The following is a 17673-nucleotide window of genomic DNA, read 5'->3' as shown; positions in this document are numbered from 1 at the left end:
GCTTCTCCTCGTCGCCCAGCCTCCATGTCGGGTGCGCATAAAGAACCATGTCATGCTTCAGCTGGGAAGGAAGGGCCGGGAGGGACTGGAGTCGCTCTCTGTTCTCCTATTTTTACAGAAACCGATCTGTGTACCTACAAAATAACAGGAAGGGAAAGCGCGGGGGGGAGGCGCGGGCGGGGGGGGATAAGAAGATCCTGTTTTCGGTCGCTGCCCGAGGAGTAATTCGGAGGAGACGGCTCCATATTCCCGGGGCCGCGGCGGCTGCGGCGGGGATGGAGCGGGCGGCGCGGGCGGCGTAGCCAGCTCGCACGGGGGGGCCGCGGGCAGCGCCGCGCCCGCCCGCCGCCGCGGGGTGAGGGCTCCCCGGCCGCCCCCGCCCGGCCAGGCACCCCGCCGCCAGCCGGCTCCCTGGTACCGGGGGCTGCTGGGGTTGTGTCCAAGGCCTCCCCCTCCCCCGCGTACACACTCACACACACACACACACTCACACACACACTCACACACACACCCCATCTTCTCCTGCCGCCGCCGCCGCCGGAGAGATCGGGGATTGCCCGCGGCCCGGCCCCGCTCCTGGCTGCGCCCCGTGCCCGGGCGCATCGCACCCCGCGGGGGCTCGCCCGGCTGCCCCCGGAGCGGTGTGTGCGGGGCGGGGGGTGTGGGAGGGCGGGGGGACACACGGCGGCTCCCGCGGCGGCTCCCGATGGCTCGTCCGCGGCCCCGAGAATACAAGGCTGGAGACCTGGTGTTCGCCAAAATGAAGGGGTACCCGCACTGGCCGGCCCGGGTGAGTACCGTGGCGGGGGCGCCCGGCCCCGGCTCCGCGCCGCCGCCGCCCCCCTCGTCCTCCTGCCGGGAGGGCAGCGGCCGGGCCGCGGTGAGCCTCCGCCGGAGGCCCCGGCCCCGCCGGACGGGGGACCGCGGTGCGCGCCCACCCTGTTATTATTGTGCATCTTTTCTTTGATCTGCAGATTTCTCCCCGGCCCCCCGGGAGGAGGAGGAGGAGGAGGAGGAAGGGAGGGGGGCGAGCGCGGGCTGTACCTGGGTTGTTATCGCGGGGAGGAGGCTTGGGGAGCCGGCAGCGCTGCCTGCATGACAACGATGCTGTTTATTAAACGCCCTCCCTCGCCCCGGCCCCCGGCGCCCCCGTGGGGCAGAGGGGCCCCCACCTCCCCCGCGGCCGGCGCTTGGGGCAGGGTAGGGCAAGGCGGCCGCATCCCCCGGGCCCAGCGCGGCCCAGGACCCTGGCGGGGAACAAGGCCTCGGGCCGGGCCTGGGGACGTGTGTGTGGAAGGGGCACGGCCCAGGGCAGGGCCATGTCTAGGGGAGCATGTGGAGAGAGGTGAGGCCTGGTGGCACGCAGGGGGAGGGGGCCGGGGCCCGGAGGCAGGCAGCTGTTGTCCTCAGGGTGGTGGGTGCCAGGAGAGCCTGGAGGCATGGCTTGGTGTGGAGAGGTTGGGTGAGGTGAAACAGGGCCTAGCTCTGAGGTGCTGCCCTGTCCGTATGGGGTGCTGACATCCCTACAGCTTGGTGGCTGCCCCTCTGTACACAGGCTGAGCGTTGGGCCTCCCGGTCAGCCACTGGCTTTATTTTGTCTTTTACTGTGTTGACTTTCTTTCATAGCTCTTTGTCATTTTTTGTTTTATGCCACTGTGCTATAACTGAGGTGGAAAGGCATCGTGGGCATTTGGCAGTCAGATAAGCACCCCATTGTATTTAAACATCCATTTTTGGTGCCACTACAGTAACGCGGAGCAGGGCTTTCTCTGGAGTGTCTGGTACCATGGCACACTTAGACAGCCTGTCCCTTCCCTCCTTTTTGGTCACTGTTGTGTAAACTCACTGTGAAACCTGTGTGGTGTGAACTCATTGGCAGGCATCAGCCGGTGACAGTCTATTTACTGGTCTTCTCCAGCCTTACCAGGATGATTGGTTCGTGCTTCATGCCATCATTTTCTAGTCAAGGAAAGATGCTGGTCTTTATAAAGAGCATGAAGATAATGAAGTGTTGTATACAGCATGCAGGAAAACATAGATGGGCAGGATAAAAGACTGACATTTAGCATTACCCTTGACAAGGGAGCCCATGAAAAGGATGGGTGAGAGTGGTGGAAAGTGAATTGAAAGGTGTCCTGAGTATAACTGAGGAAGCAGAACTGATGTTGAACAGCAGACACTGTACAAGGAGGGAAGGCCAACACCACAGGCTTAAGCAAAGGTTGGTGAAGAAAGAATAGTGAGGGTGCTAAATATCTAGAAGCATGTAAATAAGGTGGTGCATTCAATTATTTTGGCAGAGCAGACTAAAATTAGCATGCAAAAGGCTGAACTTAATCAACACTGGGTTGCGGTTTTGTTATTCTATCATTATACAGGTTGGTGGATACACTACCTAAAAAATGGCAATTTATGTCAGCAGAACAGCATGATCCACTGAAAATTGACTTCTTTCCTACCTCTGTCATGGTTTAATTTACTGTGAAAATTTTAATGTGAACAGTTGAGACCATTACCACGTTGAAGCCTGTTAATCCCTTTCCTTTTTGAGCCTTTGTAAAACTCCCGTTTGTTTACCCAGAAGCAGAACAGGGCCTTTTGTTTTAATGGCATTTTCTTTCCTTTAAAAAAATCATTATATGCTATGCAGCTGGTCGTAGCCTTTGACTGGGTGTCTAAATAGGTATCTGAATGGCAGTAATATCCAACAGAGTGCATATTCACTAGGAAAAAATAGGTGTGCTATTAACATAACTTACTTCCTTTGTGCAAACTAACAGGATGTAAAGTTCAAGCGAAGACAAAGCAGTCTCTAGTTTTAACATGACTTAGCAAGCGGAGGTAAAAACTGTAGAGAGCCCAGACCCTACCGTCGGGTAGGAAGAGAGCAGTCAGGCTAGGGGAGCGTGAGGGCTCAGTTTTAGTTCACCTGAGCGTCAAGAGGCACAGAGTGTGTTCCTGTAACATGTGAGGCAGTTACATACAACTTCATGTTAGATTAGGCTGATGTCTGCGTGAACCTAATGTATTGTTTGTGAAAAATACAGTTCATACCATCTTTACTAGGACTTTTCTTCATCTTGGTTGCCAAGTTTTGCCTGATGTGCACTTCCTGAAGCGAAGAAAAAACCTAGTGAGGATGCTAGTCTTTATTTTGTTTCCCAGAAAACATTATTATATACAAATAGGAAGAAAAGAAGTATTTGAGTTGAGAATGCAAGTCAGTTACTCTGATTAACTGAATGCCTTTTATCCAGGGGATTCACTTGTTTCGAGATCCTTGAGTGTTTGCTACCTGCATCTTTATTCATTATGCAATTAGCGTGTTTGATCTTTGTATTCTCGTGTAAAAACTTACATATTTCATGCTAATACACTAGCTTAATAATACGAGTAATAATACATTTAAATGGCAGTGTTATTGCCCTTACCAAATGGTGTTTTGCATCTCTCAGACCTTTAGCATGAATTTCCTGTCTATGGACAAACTTCTTAAACTGTGTTTAATAAACCTGAGAAGTACTAAAGCAGGACAGAAAGACTCTGCCTACCCTTTAATGAAACACATGGACTTAACTGACCTGGCTCAGAATCAACCATGTATTTTTGTGTGCATGGGTAGGGTCATACAGAAAATCTAACTCAGATCCCAGAAGCAGTCCAGCTGCAGTAGTGCAGATCTGCAGCTAGGTCAATTATCCTTGTCTGTCATTAGGTATGCTTCTGGGCTCAGGCAGCTCCATGTGGCACAACACGGTCCTAGACCATTAGCCTTCCACCCCCTCTCTTTGGAGGTACGTTGCGATCAGCAAGAACGAGACTGGCAAACCTGACTTTCATCACTGTGAATAAAGAGAGACAAACCGTGAAGAAAGTGGCCAGATAGTGATGATATGCCCAGGGACCATTGAAAAATTTTGCCTAATAATTGATGTTGCCTTATAGCAGTCAAACTGCATTTCACATTTCTTTGTGGATTGGTCTAGAATTAATTTGAAAAGGACTAAACTTGCCATACTTTGCCGAAACGGTAATGGCTAGTAAATGTTGTTTTTACATACCCTATTAAAATAGAATTGGTGAATAAAACCACTCTCTTCAAAAGATGCTTTTAGATACTGGGTGTCTGAAAGACGTCACTTAGGTCTTATTACCTGGAAGGCCTGCTTTGCATTTTGGTATCATGTTTTCTTGGGCAAAGCCAAAATTTCCTTGAGTTTAACTAGAGGACAGTGAATAGGTTTGGGGTTTCGGCCCCAAGAACTATACTGAAGCTTAATAATAACAGTAGATAAAATACTGGCAGCAGTTTGATTTAAACATGGGTTTATGTTAGCCTGTGATGTCAGTTGTCTTCAGATGCTCATCAAAAATGCAGAATAAATACAAATTGGCCAGGTCATCAGTCGCTGTAATCTAACAAATAAGCAATTGTGTATCCAGGGTGCATGGAAAAATAAGAGGGAAGGTATTATTGTGGTTAAAATGTAGGAAATAAGGATTCAATTCATTCTACATTTCATGAATGGTCTTTGCCTTTGAAGCACTAAATCCCTCTGTGTCTTAGTTCCCTGTTTGTAAAAGACAGTTAACAACACTTTTCCCTTTAAAAAGGTGTTGTGGAGACAAAATCACTAACATTTATAAGTTGCTTGGCTACTGCCATGCTAGGAGCTGTGTTAGCAAACATAGACAGAAAAATCTCTTTCTTCAGATACCCTAGTTTATCTAGGATAGAGGTCCTGCTTTATTGAGAAATTGCCCCTTGAATAGTCACTCAGATGAGATAAAAGGGAAAAACTAGTGGTAGCTTCAGAAAGATCAATAATGGTGTTTGTTTTATGAGCGACCCTGAAGAAACAATAAGCACTTAGTTGCTGAAATTAGCTGCTGATTTAAAAATAGGAAGGAAGCTGTTAATGCAACTGTAGAGAGCAGAGGAAAAAGTCTGGAATGACCTCAATAAAATAAGAGCATGCCCAAGTAAATGGCTGATGCCATTATTGAACAGAAATCTAGGATCATACAGCTGGGTGGACAAGAACTATATTTGGGTAAAAGCAAGTAGTGTGTATAGGGTTGGTAAAGTTGATTTGGTACAATGCAGAAGAGATCCAAGCAGGTAAGGCGATGTATTTCAGTGTAAAACACATGGATGTGTAGAGCTGTTCAGAACATTTTGTGTTGGGAGGAGAACGTAGCCTTTAAAGCAAGGATGTCACTCTAGCTATTATGAAGGTGGATTTACTGTCTTGTGGAGGTGAATTTTCCTATTTTCTCCTGTTTGTCGTGTCCAGTTCCTTTATTGCTACTCTGAATTAACACCTACTTGAACTCCAAATTTCTTAGTTAGCTGACAATCCTCATATGTGAGTATCACTATTACATAGCATCTGCCAATAGCAATGGCAAAATGGTATTTGGGGCACCTTAATGTATTAGAGTTGCAAATAGGTACGAAATTTTCAGTATCTTGCTTAGAGTAATACATAGTAAATGCTATCATTTTAATGGGAACTAGCATCTGTGGCAGGCTGAGCATCATAAATATAACAGTGATTACATGATAGGTTTTAGTGGAGTATGTTTTTTCAGTATTGTTGACTATGATGTCCCCCATCCAGCAAGGCATGAAAGTAAGGCACTTTAAAGTATGAACTAAAGTAATCCAAGGGAAGGGCTTAAAGGTAAGCTTACGCTTAAAGACTTTGTTAGACTAGAGCCTAAAAAGATAAGGCTAGTAACACTACAGTATTATAGCATAATATAACGTTAGAGACTATTAAAAGAAATTACTACTACAGAGTGACAGAATTGCAGACGACGTTCAGTATCAGTAAAAAAAATCAAAAATCATATTTTTTACACCCCTATGCAGGCATTTTAGTGAATAAACCTCTCTCTTCCAGTTCAGTGAAGTATGGATGGAGCTAGGGGGTTGATTGTGGTGAAGGTCTCAGTATAGGACCAAGGCCTAAGTTCTGACATAGTTTGGTAAAATACAAGATACCTAACCAGGAACAACTTTGGACAGCTATAATTGCAAGTATGACAGCTTGGAAATATCAAACTCTCAAAGGCATCATAGAAGAAAGAGTCTACATTTTAAGTGTTTGATATTGCAAACAGACCATTTGTTTTCTTATTAGTATAAGGATAAGGGAAGGTAGGTTTTCCCTGGCAGGGTTTATCTTTTTTGGCAAAGAATGACAGACGAAAATCAGATTAGATCCAGAAGACTTCAAAGGGTCCATCAGAAATAGACAACAGATCTTTCTGTTTGTTTTTCTGCCAAAACCCATTCTGCAATCTTGTGAGCTTTTCTCCTTGGCCATTTGGGACCTGTTCAGTCCTTCACCATGTGCTTTGCTCCTTTTTCCCCTTTTGGTTGCTCTGGTTTATGACCTCACTTTTGCCATGTTACTAAATACGAGTCTCCTGTGACTTCTCCTTTACCAACTCAGAGCTTCTTCCATCTCTCTTCTTCTTTAATTATGTACGTCATTCATACATCACTCCTCAGAGATCTGCAAGCAATTTTTCATGGCAGGTCTCTGTTCCCTTCTGACATGAGACATGATTTGCTGATCACTGCAAAGGTCTGTCTTCACCTAGGAACTAATAGCGAAGTCGTGGCTTCTTCAGGCAGCACTCCCATGACTTCAGCTGTGGTGCATCTGAACAGAGCACATTTAAGGCAATGAGTACTTTATGAAGCTGGTTTTTACTTTCTAAACCTTCTGCACCAGGTTGGCACATGTTAGATAGCATTTAAACTTTTATTTGCAGATATCTGGTCATATTTAGAGTAGGTGTGAGTGCCTTTTCAGTGACTTCGTCAGCTCACTGAGTACTGTTTCCTTCATTTCCTAAAGCAAAACCAACAAGGAGTGAAGTGTGAATTCTCCTAGTATTCAGAAGGTGGGGAACCTCAGCAGCTGATGGACTTTCTCCATGCTCCTGCATTCTGCTCTAAGTGTGACTTAAAAACAGATTTCATCTTAAAATTGTAGTGTAAAATGCAGTATTTTTTATACATAAAGGTGAATCATAGCTTACAGTAAAACCTTTATAGTTGCTCTTGTTTGGCAAAGAAATAATTTTGGGGCCAAGATGTTCTATGTTTGTTGTTAGCATGGCAGGGATATTTGGGAAACTTCTTTAAAATTCAGTTCTTTAAATCTCTCTGTTGGTTGTTTTTTTTTTCCTTTAGTTTAAATAACTAGCCCCAAACGTGCAAGTCTGATCTTTTTGTGTAAATGACAACGGGTGAATACATTTTCTCCTGCGGTGTCATGATTTTAAGTCCAAATGAAGATAACCCAGAATGAAGACAGTTGTCTCAGAAGTTTTGAGGCAATAAGCAATTAAAGTTTTTCATATCCATACTGTACAGGCTTTTTGTTAGATAGTTTTCCTTGTCATTTTGAAGCCACTGAATAATTTTCATCAACTAATCTCATGAAAATCATTGGATACATGTTTTGTCTGAAGGAAGGGTGCCCCACTGAAATTGGTAGTCTGTCAAGTCAATCTCTATGATTTGATTGTAAAAAGATATGAGAAATGTTAGTTTCCATTACATTAACTGACAGATCTCTTCTTTTTATTAAAGAACCTTTTAGGACCCCCAACTGGAGTGAATTTTTTGTAAGCATAGACAGCAAAACGAAGGCTGAGTTTTCAGTCTTAACTCTTCATTTCCTGATTTCCCCATCAGAATAATGCATTAACGAGTCTTCCTGTATTTAGGGTAATAAAAATCTTGTAAGCAAGTGATTGCTGACAGTAAGTATATACAATTGTCATTTGAGGATAGATGAAAGGATTTCCTGATAATGCTGGAAAAGTGATGACAATGTAGAGAGCTTGGACATTTTAACTGTTTGAAATGGTGGTGTCTGAGCAGTAAAGACCTTTTCACTGTATGCTTGAGAGGCATAAGGGAGAACGAGTGTGCCTGAGGCCTCTCAGTAATACTGTAATTTGAGTGATAAATATAGCAACAAACACTGGAAAGTAGCCTGTGTGGAGCAGGCAGGAAGAGGTTGTGGAGCCAGCTTTTTAAAGGTGTCAGGAATTGGCTGAACATCAGTACTTCCCTGTACCTTTAGGTACTTTGGTACTTTTCAAGTCTTCCCCATGTCATCTGTATCTCTGATCTCTACATACCATGGACATGTATGTGTGTGTATACACATACCTGTTCTGTGCATAGATATACACACCCCCATAGAAAAGATAGATGCTTAAAGCATAGGTGTAGCACCTTGCTGTGGTAGCACATCACTTGACCTTGGACTCCAACAGAGGCAGCATCAACAGAGAAGGGCCCGGTAGTTTGGCTGAAGCACAATAGAAGCAACAAGAATAAACAGTTATTTGAAAGAGTCCAAGAAATATTTGGCAGACAATTGAGTATCATGAGGTAAAGCTTCTAAAACTTAAAGAAGGAAACAGATCCTTGCTTCCTCCTCTTGGGAAGGTCTCTACATTACTGGCTCTGCACATCTGAGATATTGTTTCATTTGTGTAACGGCCAGTTCTAAACTTGATACAGAAATTGGAAATAAACTGCAGATTGATTTCCAGTTTTCTTTTCTTCTGCTCAGACTATTTGACATGACAGTCTTGATAATACTTACTTTTACCTAAAGGGTAGGTGAGACGTGGCTTTGGTGACTTTTTTGTTGTTGTTGTTGTTTTACATTAATTTTTTGTTCTAGAAAACAAAAGGAAGGTAAGAAGTTTGAGTAAATACTCCAGCATCTTAACAAAACAATGAACTTCCCATGTTATGATGTAGTTCCTATTGCCCTGTTCTGAAGTTCCTCATCCTTCGAATGGTCTCAAGTCATCCCAAATATTATCCTTGGCATCACTGCTGCTTCAAAAAGACACATAATGTTCTTGAATTTCAGAAGAATTTTATCTCTGTCTCCTGGCCTTTTGTAAAGCACTGCTGTAATCTGAAAATACCTTCAGAGTCAACATAAAGGGAGGAGATGCTCTGGGTAGCACAAAGCCCAAAGTTAGAAGGGACAGGTGTCCATAGACTCTGGTCTCTGCCTTAGAAAAGTACATTTAAATCTCTTTCAGTTTTCCATTAGCAGACTGAAAGGATAATTAGCATACATCTGTAGCCCTGAAAATGCAAACTGGAAACAACTGTTTATTTTGCCTTGCAGCAACATGTAAAAAACCTAGAGAGAGGCTGTTTGCCAGCTCTAGTTTGGCTGCTTGAATAGAAGACATCATGTAACAAAAGAGGAAAAACAGGGCAAGGAAATATCACACACCAAAGAATTTCTTCAAGACCGTCAGTTAACAAAGCATTCTACATAGAGCAGAGTAAGTAGGGCCGGGGAGGAAGGAAAAAATCCAGGCTGGAGGGACCTTACAGGGATCACTGTGGTGTCACCAGTATCGACTAGGGAACATTGTGTCAGCCTTTAAAGTCAGTAACCTTGTGCTCCTTGGGCTTGGAAAGCACCTACCTGTGAAGCCACTTATAACACAGAAAGTAAAACCACACTGAGGCAAGGAGTAGAAGAAACTTGAAGTCTGGGAGAGCTCGATACACAATTGCACAATAATGCAAACCATTTCTGGGAATCGATCCCATATCAGACTGGATTACTAAATGAACTAAATACAAGTACGTATTGAAACATGGGGAGTAACCTTACAGAGATGTGTAGCATCAGTCTGGAGATGCAACCCAGGTGGGAGCAGCAGGAAAGTACAGATAGAGGAGCAAAAGCTATAGTTGCAAATAACAATTCTGGAGTTGCCGTCCTTCCCTTGATCTGTTTAAGCATTTTGCATAGAAAGTGATTGGATATACACAGCTCTTTTTCGATTGTTTTTCTTCAGCTCCACAAATCTTACATTTTACAGTGTTCAGGCTTCCATGAAAGGGATAGTATGAACCCCTTCTTTAGTTCCTGGAGGATGAGGTATCATCCTCAGCTGGAATCTCCTCCACATGAAGAAAACAAGAATCCGGGTCTCTGTTCCTGGCTGTTACCCTGGTCCCTAACCTATTGTTTGGTAACTAGGAGGCAGTTCCTCCAGCTCCTCCTCCACATATCCTTTGGGAAAACTTTAGACTTACGGTTCACCTTTTCTATGGAACATATCAGTATCTTCCTGTTACAGCAGCTGGCGGGGGCGGGGGGGGAGGAAGGCACTGATGGGGTGGCATTTGGACTAGCATGTGCCGTGGGTCGGCCATCCTGACAAAGCAGCATAAGATGATGTCAGAAAGCAGAGCACTGTGCCTCAAAAGGAGGTTTGTGTCCTTCCTACTCTCGAGTTTTGCCTTTCTCTTTCCTACCGCTTGTGCAGAGACCACCCAAGCACAATGGCCAGCAGGCATAGAGGGGTGTGATTTGCACCCCATAGCAGAAGTGAGGCCGTCCATGCATGGCCTGCCTGCCTTCCTTCCTTGGGATAGTATTTATTATTCATCACTGTATGTAAATTGATCCCTCCGGCCCCATTGGTTGCTTTTCGGTGTGTGGGTTGACATAACTATCTGTGTATTTTTCTTTAGCTTCCTTCAACTTGTTACCAGCCTGCACAGCGATGTCCTGCACAGGGCCAAAATAATTTTCCTGGGTGCGGTCACACCATGTGAGGTTGTCTGCCAGCTCTCTGGCAGGATGTGTGTTTGCATATGGGGATTTCTGCATATTGCCTTGACCTTTGCAGCACATTGGTTGTTCAAATGTAACTTGTGGTCCACTATTGGCTTCCTGTAGTATTGCTGCTTCCAGCTTTCTCTCTCTTATGTTGCTAGTCCTTTTCCCCAGATGTGTTAGCTTTTTCCTTTTGCAAACTAAATTTCAATTTACTTGTAGCTCTTATTTCTCACAGACCCAGGACTCTGTGAGTCAGTTGTCGTATTGGTTTTACCATCACTGGGTGTAGTTAAATGACTGCATGTTTATACATACATGCACATGAGCATAAGAGACTATCTTAATACTTGCTTGCTGTCCCCAGTGCTTCTTCCAGAACATGGAAGAAGGTGTTAAGTGAGGCAGATCTGGGCAAGGAATAGACCTAAGCAAGGCATCTCATGCCAGGCACTGTGCCCTACTGTAGTGCCATCTTTTGTCATCTTTTTCTTAAACTAATTAGTTGCTAGTTCGTTTTCAGCCCAGATGTCACTGTTTCCATCTAAGCCAGTGTAAAGTTGTATTTCTGTCAGGATTTCTTCAGTCACCATTATCTGGAATCCAATTAGGTAGTGTTCATTCAGGGTGCATCACATGTGGAAGTGTTTGCAGAATTGAGGTTCCTGTGTTCTTAGCAGCCTACTATTACCACTGTGTTTCATTATCCTCCAGCTGGCACGGGCTTGGGCATTTCATGTGTTCTGGGAGATCCACTGCAGGGCTGGTGGCTTGCTGTCCTGGTTGTTAGGGAATAGCGGAAGGAAGATGATAGCTATCCTGTTAGTTTGCTCTCTAAAGACCATGTCCCAAAGGCAGCGAATGAGTTTGACTGCAAAAAGATTCCTTGATTTCAGTAAAACTGCTTACATGTGTGCTGCCGTGCCTGTAGAAACATAAAGTAGGACCACAGCTTAAGGGAGAAGGCAGACGTTCATGTTAAAAAAAAAAAATAAATAAAAGATGACATTCCTTACTGCAGTGCCTCTCCAAATACCAGGGCTTTTGAAAGATATTAGTGGTGCAACGAACTCGACAGATAATTCTTTTCATATGGTGTCTGGATCAGGTGACTCACATATGTTCACATTTTCAGGTACCCCGTTTGCTGCTTTGTATCGCGAGTTCTTTTTCAAAATCTTCCTCTTGTGCAAACTTTATTTTTCTTTGTCACAGTCAGTATTTCTATCACAGCTTTCAGAGGAAGGTAGCATAAAGTTATTAAGCCTTGTGGTTAGAATTTTAATCTCTGCAAAGATATATCACCAGTAATAAGCTTGTTCTATCTGCTAATATTTTGTTTTCTTTGCATTTATTTGAGAGTCTCCAGTTTGGAGCTTTTTATTGTTGTTAAGTGAGTAGGTCAGTTTTCTGAGCAGGTATTTTGAATTGGTTCTTCTGGTAAAATGACAAGAATTCCTTGTTAAAAGATGAAAACAGATTAGAGAAGACATATTTGTCAGACAGGGCTCTTCAGCATTAAAATGCTGTGAATGTTTCCTCCTTATCTTTTGGAAGATGTTTTATGCCATCTCCTGCCTTACAAATGAATGGATTCACCTGCATATATAATTGCCATGTTATTGTGCTGGATGGGATCTGATCATACAAAGACAATGGCTTTGTTTATGCTGCCAAACTGTATGCCCAGCTGTGCTTGCAGGATCAAGCCTCTAGTTGTTAAGTGTCTAGAAGCCCATAATAATAAAGATTTTAGTGGCAATATGTTAAGAAAAAATGCCAGCTTCTTTAGCAGATGTGGGAGCAAGGGGAACAATTTTTTAATGAGAAGCTTATACTTTCTCTGAAATATTTGCTGCTGGATGAAGGTGTTAGTTTACTTGTTTGTCAAATGTCAGCAATACAGTTGACCTGGTACAATAACAGGGCTGTCAGGGTTGTCTCCAAGGCAGATTTATTGAAAAGGACACCATTGTGAGTGCTACGTGTGAGACTGAATTGAGGATCTTGACAATTAAAAGCTTTGTGAGCTAAAACTCTTTGGTTGTGGAGCATGGTTTGGACACGTCATGTATCATCACCAGTGTGTTAAAAAGTAAAGGCAAGGGACACTTAAAATTTTGAATACTAACTGAAAGGCTTTTGGTTGGATTTTGTTGATTTGTATGAGGTGTATATAATCACTGTCTCTGGATCCCAGGATAAATTTGTATGTGCAGTGTTCCCTAATGCCCTTTCTAGTTCCAGATATGTGTCTCACTAACCAAGTTCTCTTTTATGTGTAATTGCCTTTTCCCAGTTATTTGCGCAATATGAGTCAGAATAATATGCTATTTCTTTACAGCTGCTTTTTAAAACAAAATGGTAACTGGATTTAAAGCATGTTTTTTTACTGATATGCCAAGGGAGAGTGCTAAGCTCCCATGCTTAGTATGGATGCCATTCCTTATTCAGAGGTAAAGGGTGTTTTAAAAATTTAATATTAATGTATGTGGGAAAACAGCTATTACAGTTCCACACGTGTAATTTGTCCCTTGAGAGCCTGTATCCTTTTAAAGTCATCATTCCTTTAAAATTAGTCTTCTGATTACCCCTCCAAGTCTGGTATAGAAAGGAGAGCGAGCAATGGCCAGAAGGCCTTGGTCTTGTTTAGGGAAGGAAAGTTAGAGAAAACCAGAGACTTTTGGAAGAAAGTAGATTCTAGAGTAAATGTTGTGACTTCTGTAACATAACTGCAGCTGAGTCACTAGGTTTTGTGGATAACTTGTGTTCATGGTAACACCATATTCTGAGAGGTTATTTGAAAGTAACACCAAATACTTACATGTACCTCATACACGTACTCAGGGTAACTTACTGGCTAGAAAGAAAGGATGTTATAAAGTAGCTCTTAATCCTACAAGTGTATAAACATCTAGGCAAGTTCAAGCCCATAATTAAGAGAATGCTCACATGCTTAAAACCCATATTTAGTGTTTGTGATGTAAAATATATTTTTTTAGAATAATGGACATCCCACCCTAGCAAGTCTGGTCACTACCATACTGATATATCATCTTGTCTCTGACATTAATACCACTTACAAGTCTAAAAAACCATCTTTTTGTCTTTTTTTGATTTTTTTAAATTATTATTTCATTTGAGTAATTTTTTTTCTAACATGGTTTAGTAATTAGGATTTAAGTTTGTGGGTCTGCATGTACATAATGGAGTGCTTTGAATATTTTTATATAAAGAGTTTCATTCCTGTAATCTGCTGCTTGAGATTATTTTTTTTTATTTTTTGAGGGAAATGTTCATTTTGATAAATAACATTGTTAATCTTTTAGGGACTATCTAAGTAAATTTAAGCAACATTACATTTTTGGTCAAAATAAATGAAAACTCTCATTCTGAGCTTTTGGAAGCAGAAAAACAGGCAGGTGGGGAGGAATATGACTTGGCTTGGAAAAACTCGCTCCTGACTCTCTTTAGGCAGACAGATTAAAATTCCTAAGAGTTTAACCTAGACTGAGGAACTTTGCAAAGAAGGTATTTGACACCGTAATGACAGCTCCTGGAAATCTGAGCAGAGATTGAAAGCAAACCCAGTAAAAATACCAAAGTCAGGTCCAAGGGCTGCACAGAGACTGCTGTGACTCCATGAATCTCTTTTCATTCCACGGTTTTAGCGACTCAGTCGACAGAGGCAAAAGTTCCATCTTACCAAAATAGTCTGCCGATTTAATTGGTTGTTTTGTACCGTAGATGGTGGCTAAGGCCACGGAGTAATGGAAACAATTATTTACAGGCAGTTGTTAGGTTTATAGCGACCCTAGGCTTTCTACAGACACTGAGCTCTTCTGCAGGTACGAGTTTGCAGTTTGTCAGCAGAGTAAACAGGAAAACCTGCCTTTGAAAAATTATTGCAAATCACTCCATTTCATTGGCTTTGCAATTAGATGCCACTGCTTCTCATTCCCCCCAGCTTGTGTACGTGGTGGTGTTGTATGTGTTATTTGCATCATGACAAAATAATTGGCCTGTGTGCCAGTGATACCTGGTGATTATATTTACCCATAGCTCCAAAGTCCAGACTGAGGGCTCTCCCCTGCTGAGGAGTCCCAGTCTACCACCTTCATGTACGCACCCTAAGTGCCGTGATTTGGTGCTCTGAGTGTGCCTGTGCTTTGGCAGTCCTCAGCACCGGGATGTGGTGTCTGCCCAGGGACCTCCACCATTCTTGGTGCCTGCAGAAGTTACCTGTTTGTCTGGCTAAGTCATAGGTAAATTAGTTTATGATACTGTTGAAACAGAAGTTTATGTTTTGAAGTAGATGCTTAAGTCCTGCAAGTAGATATTCTGATGAGAACGCATACATTCAGGTATTTAAGACCACAAGTCTTTATGGTCTGTGGGTCCACAGAGGGCATCATAGTGAAGCCAAATACATGCTTAGCTGTGTCTCCATTCCCTCTGGAGGACTGGTCAGGACACTCATGTAGTCTCATCTCTCCTACTGCATCCAAACCTCAGAGGGTTGCAGGACAGTAAAAATGTTTTGTGCTTTTAAGGGACAAAGCTTTTGTGGTTTTTTCCCTTGTAACAGTAAGCATTTTTTTCATGCAGGCACTTGTTCAGTGACAGGAGTGTTTCAGTCCCCTGATAGACTCCTTAGCTGCAACTGACGGTAACAAAACAGGTCACAGAGGAGACAAGCAGGAAGGTTTTCTGTACCCAAAGGCCCAGATGATAGTTGCAACCTCCAGAGTGTCAAGCTTGAATCCTCTCTAGCAGGAGCCCGCGGGCTGCAGCAAGTGAAGCAGATTGTTCCCTTCTTTGTCTCTAGCATGTTTGTCTTCACCCTGATGCAAACTGGAGGCTTGTATTCTGGGACCTGCAGTCTCCATTGATCACATTTCCTTACTTAGAACAATTTTAGCCGCAAGCTGTAGTGTCAACAGGGTTTTGTGTACTTTGTGGGAAGCTGGACCAAATATTGCACAGGGAAACTCGGTATTCTTCAGCCTGGAAATATTGTACAAATCCAATTTTTTTAATTGACTTTTTGGAGAAGTAAATTACATTGGAAAAGAAATAATAAATTAAGCCAGCCAAATCTAGGAGACAGCAATCTTCCAGAAATTTGCTTACCTTTTGGCTTTAAGTGTGCCAATATGAGTATAAGGACTAGCAACACTTATTTTAATAAAAGCTTGAACAATGGAATATGGAGCTTTGGATATGTGGAACAGGTGAGCCTTGAGTATAAAATTTGGTCGTGTGTATTTGACCAAATGTCAACGCTTTAGACAGACTGTATCTGATAGAAAAGGTTTTGATCAAGTTGACTGGCCAAAAAATCCTCTCTCATGAATATAACATTTTCCTTAAAAACAAACAAAATCAATGAAATAGTAAAATTGTAGTGTAAATATTGGAAGGCCAAAAAATAGTCCTCGGTCTGATGAGTTCTTACACCATCCATTCACTCTTTCTAGCAGATGTGATATAGAAGGTGTCAGGGTTTATCTGAGCACTTTAGGGAGGAAGATGGTATGACTTTCCATGTCCCTTTGGTTTATGAGAAGAGAGTGGCAGGAGAGAAATACAGTGTTTGTGAATGTGGAGTCCCTAAAATTTCTCATTTGTTGATGTCTTGACTGGTTAATTAGTTTCTGTTTGCTGTATGTCTTCCAAACACATTTTTGTATGTGCATTTCTTGCACACTTTTATATTTCAAGACAACAATATTTGTAGTAAGATGATAAAGTAGGATCACCGGATTTTTTCATCAGAAACTGCTTTCATTTGGTGTTAGTGGGCTCACTGCGGTTTGCTTAGGTGGATGTACATTGCAAATAGTATTTTGATATCTGAGGAATAATTCAGATAAAGGAGAATCAAGCTTTACTGTGCTTAAAGGGAAGAAAAGTAAACACAAAATGCCTCAGAGCTGGCAATATTTGTTGAAAACTAACAACCTCTCCCCACCCATCCACAACTAAAAAGTAATTTTGTGAGCCATGAAACTTAAGAAGTTTATTTTTCTCTGGCTTGCCTTTATGTGGAACCCCTGTTGTCTGACGGTTTGGTTGAGCCTGCATTGCAAGCTGTCTCTCAGCATATGGACTACTTGTCTGTCTGTCTTCTGATGGACAGCTTATTTATCACAAAACATGGGAAAATTTAATATCTCTTTGGCCTTTCTCCTTTTGTCTGGTTTGGCAAAATTGTCTCATGTGTCCCTGAGTTATTGCAGGTAAGAGTTGGACTGAGAATAGTGTGATCACATCCTTCCCTTCCCTTCCCTTCCCTTTTTCCCTTTTTCCCTTTTTCCCTTTTTCCCTTTTTCCCTTTTTCCCTTTTTCCCTTTTTCCTTTTTTCCCTTTTTCCCTTTTTCCCTTTTTCCCTTTCCGAACAGACTGAGGGAGAGGGGGGAATTCCTAGTGGTAGCACCATTGCTTCACTCATAGTGGCAGGGAAACACTTCATTTGGAAAAAATGGAGCATTTTTGCAGCAGTCTAACTTTCGGCTGTGCTCACTGGGAGGATTACAGTTTGATAACCTGAAATCCTCCTCTGACAGAGCTGCAAGTATTTGTTATTAGTAATACCTAGCATTTTAGCCATGGACCTCAAGTGCTTTCTAAAGAGGACAGTACCATAGTCCCCATTTGTAAAGTGAGACTGAAGGAGATGCAGTGATGTGGCCAAGGTCATCCCAGAGGCCAGTGAGAGAGATAGGACAAGGCTTTGTCTCCTGCTCTGACAGTCTTCTGTCCACCAGCCACCAAAGCTCACAGAGGACTTGAATCACACGAATAGATCTGTTATCTACAAAGTCATGCATATAGATACCAGTCACAGAACTAAGCTATGGCCCCATTTTCATACTGAAGATTAAAGCAGCTCTGCAGAATGTGTATTTCAACTTTCTGCCTTAAAAATATGCTGCTAATTAGGGATGTAAAGGGGCTGAACTCAGCTGCAAGACTGCTGATCTTTCCTAGTGAGACATTGCCTGCCAGCATTGTTTGGACTCCAACT

At 42.8% G+C, this 17673-nt stretch overlaps 1 protein-coding gene across 2 annotated transcripts in view; it reads left to right on the top strand.

Moving 5' to 3' along the window:
• Positions 1-219: 219 nt before the first annotated feature.
• The window catches only part of HDGFL3 (HDGF like 3), a 38619-nt gene continuing 21165 nt past the window's right edge, over positions 220-17673 (top strand). The window contains exon 1 of one of the 2 annotated variants that reach the window (XM_054836646.1): positions 220-790. In XM_054836646.1, coding sequence (XP_054692621.1) covers positions 707-790 — 84 coding nt within the window. In that variant the 5' untranslated portion in view covers positions 220-706. Of the gene's footprint in view, positions 791-1285; positions 1346-17673 lie in introns of those variants that run through there. The other variant, XM_054836647.1, reaches the window with a different exon arrangement.

Source organism: Grus americana, chromosome 10, assembly GCF_028858705.1.
Source record: "Grus americana isolate bGruAme1 chromosome 10, bGruAme1.mat, whole genome shotgun sequence".
NCBI classification, from domain to species: Eukaryota; Metazoa; Chordata; class Aves; order Gruiformes; family Gruidae; genus Grus; species Grus americana.
This window is presented reverse-complemented; position numbering and strand designations above follow the sequence as displayed.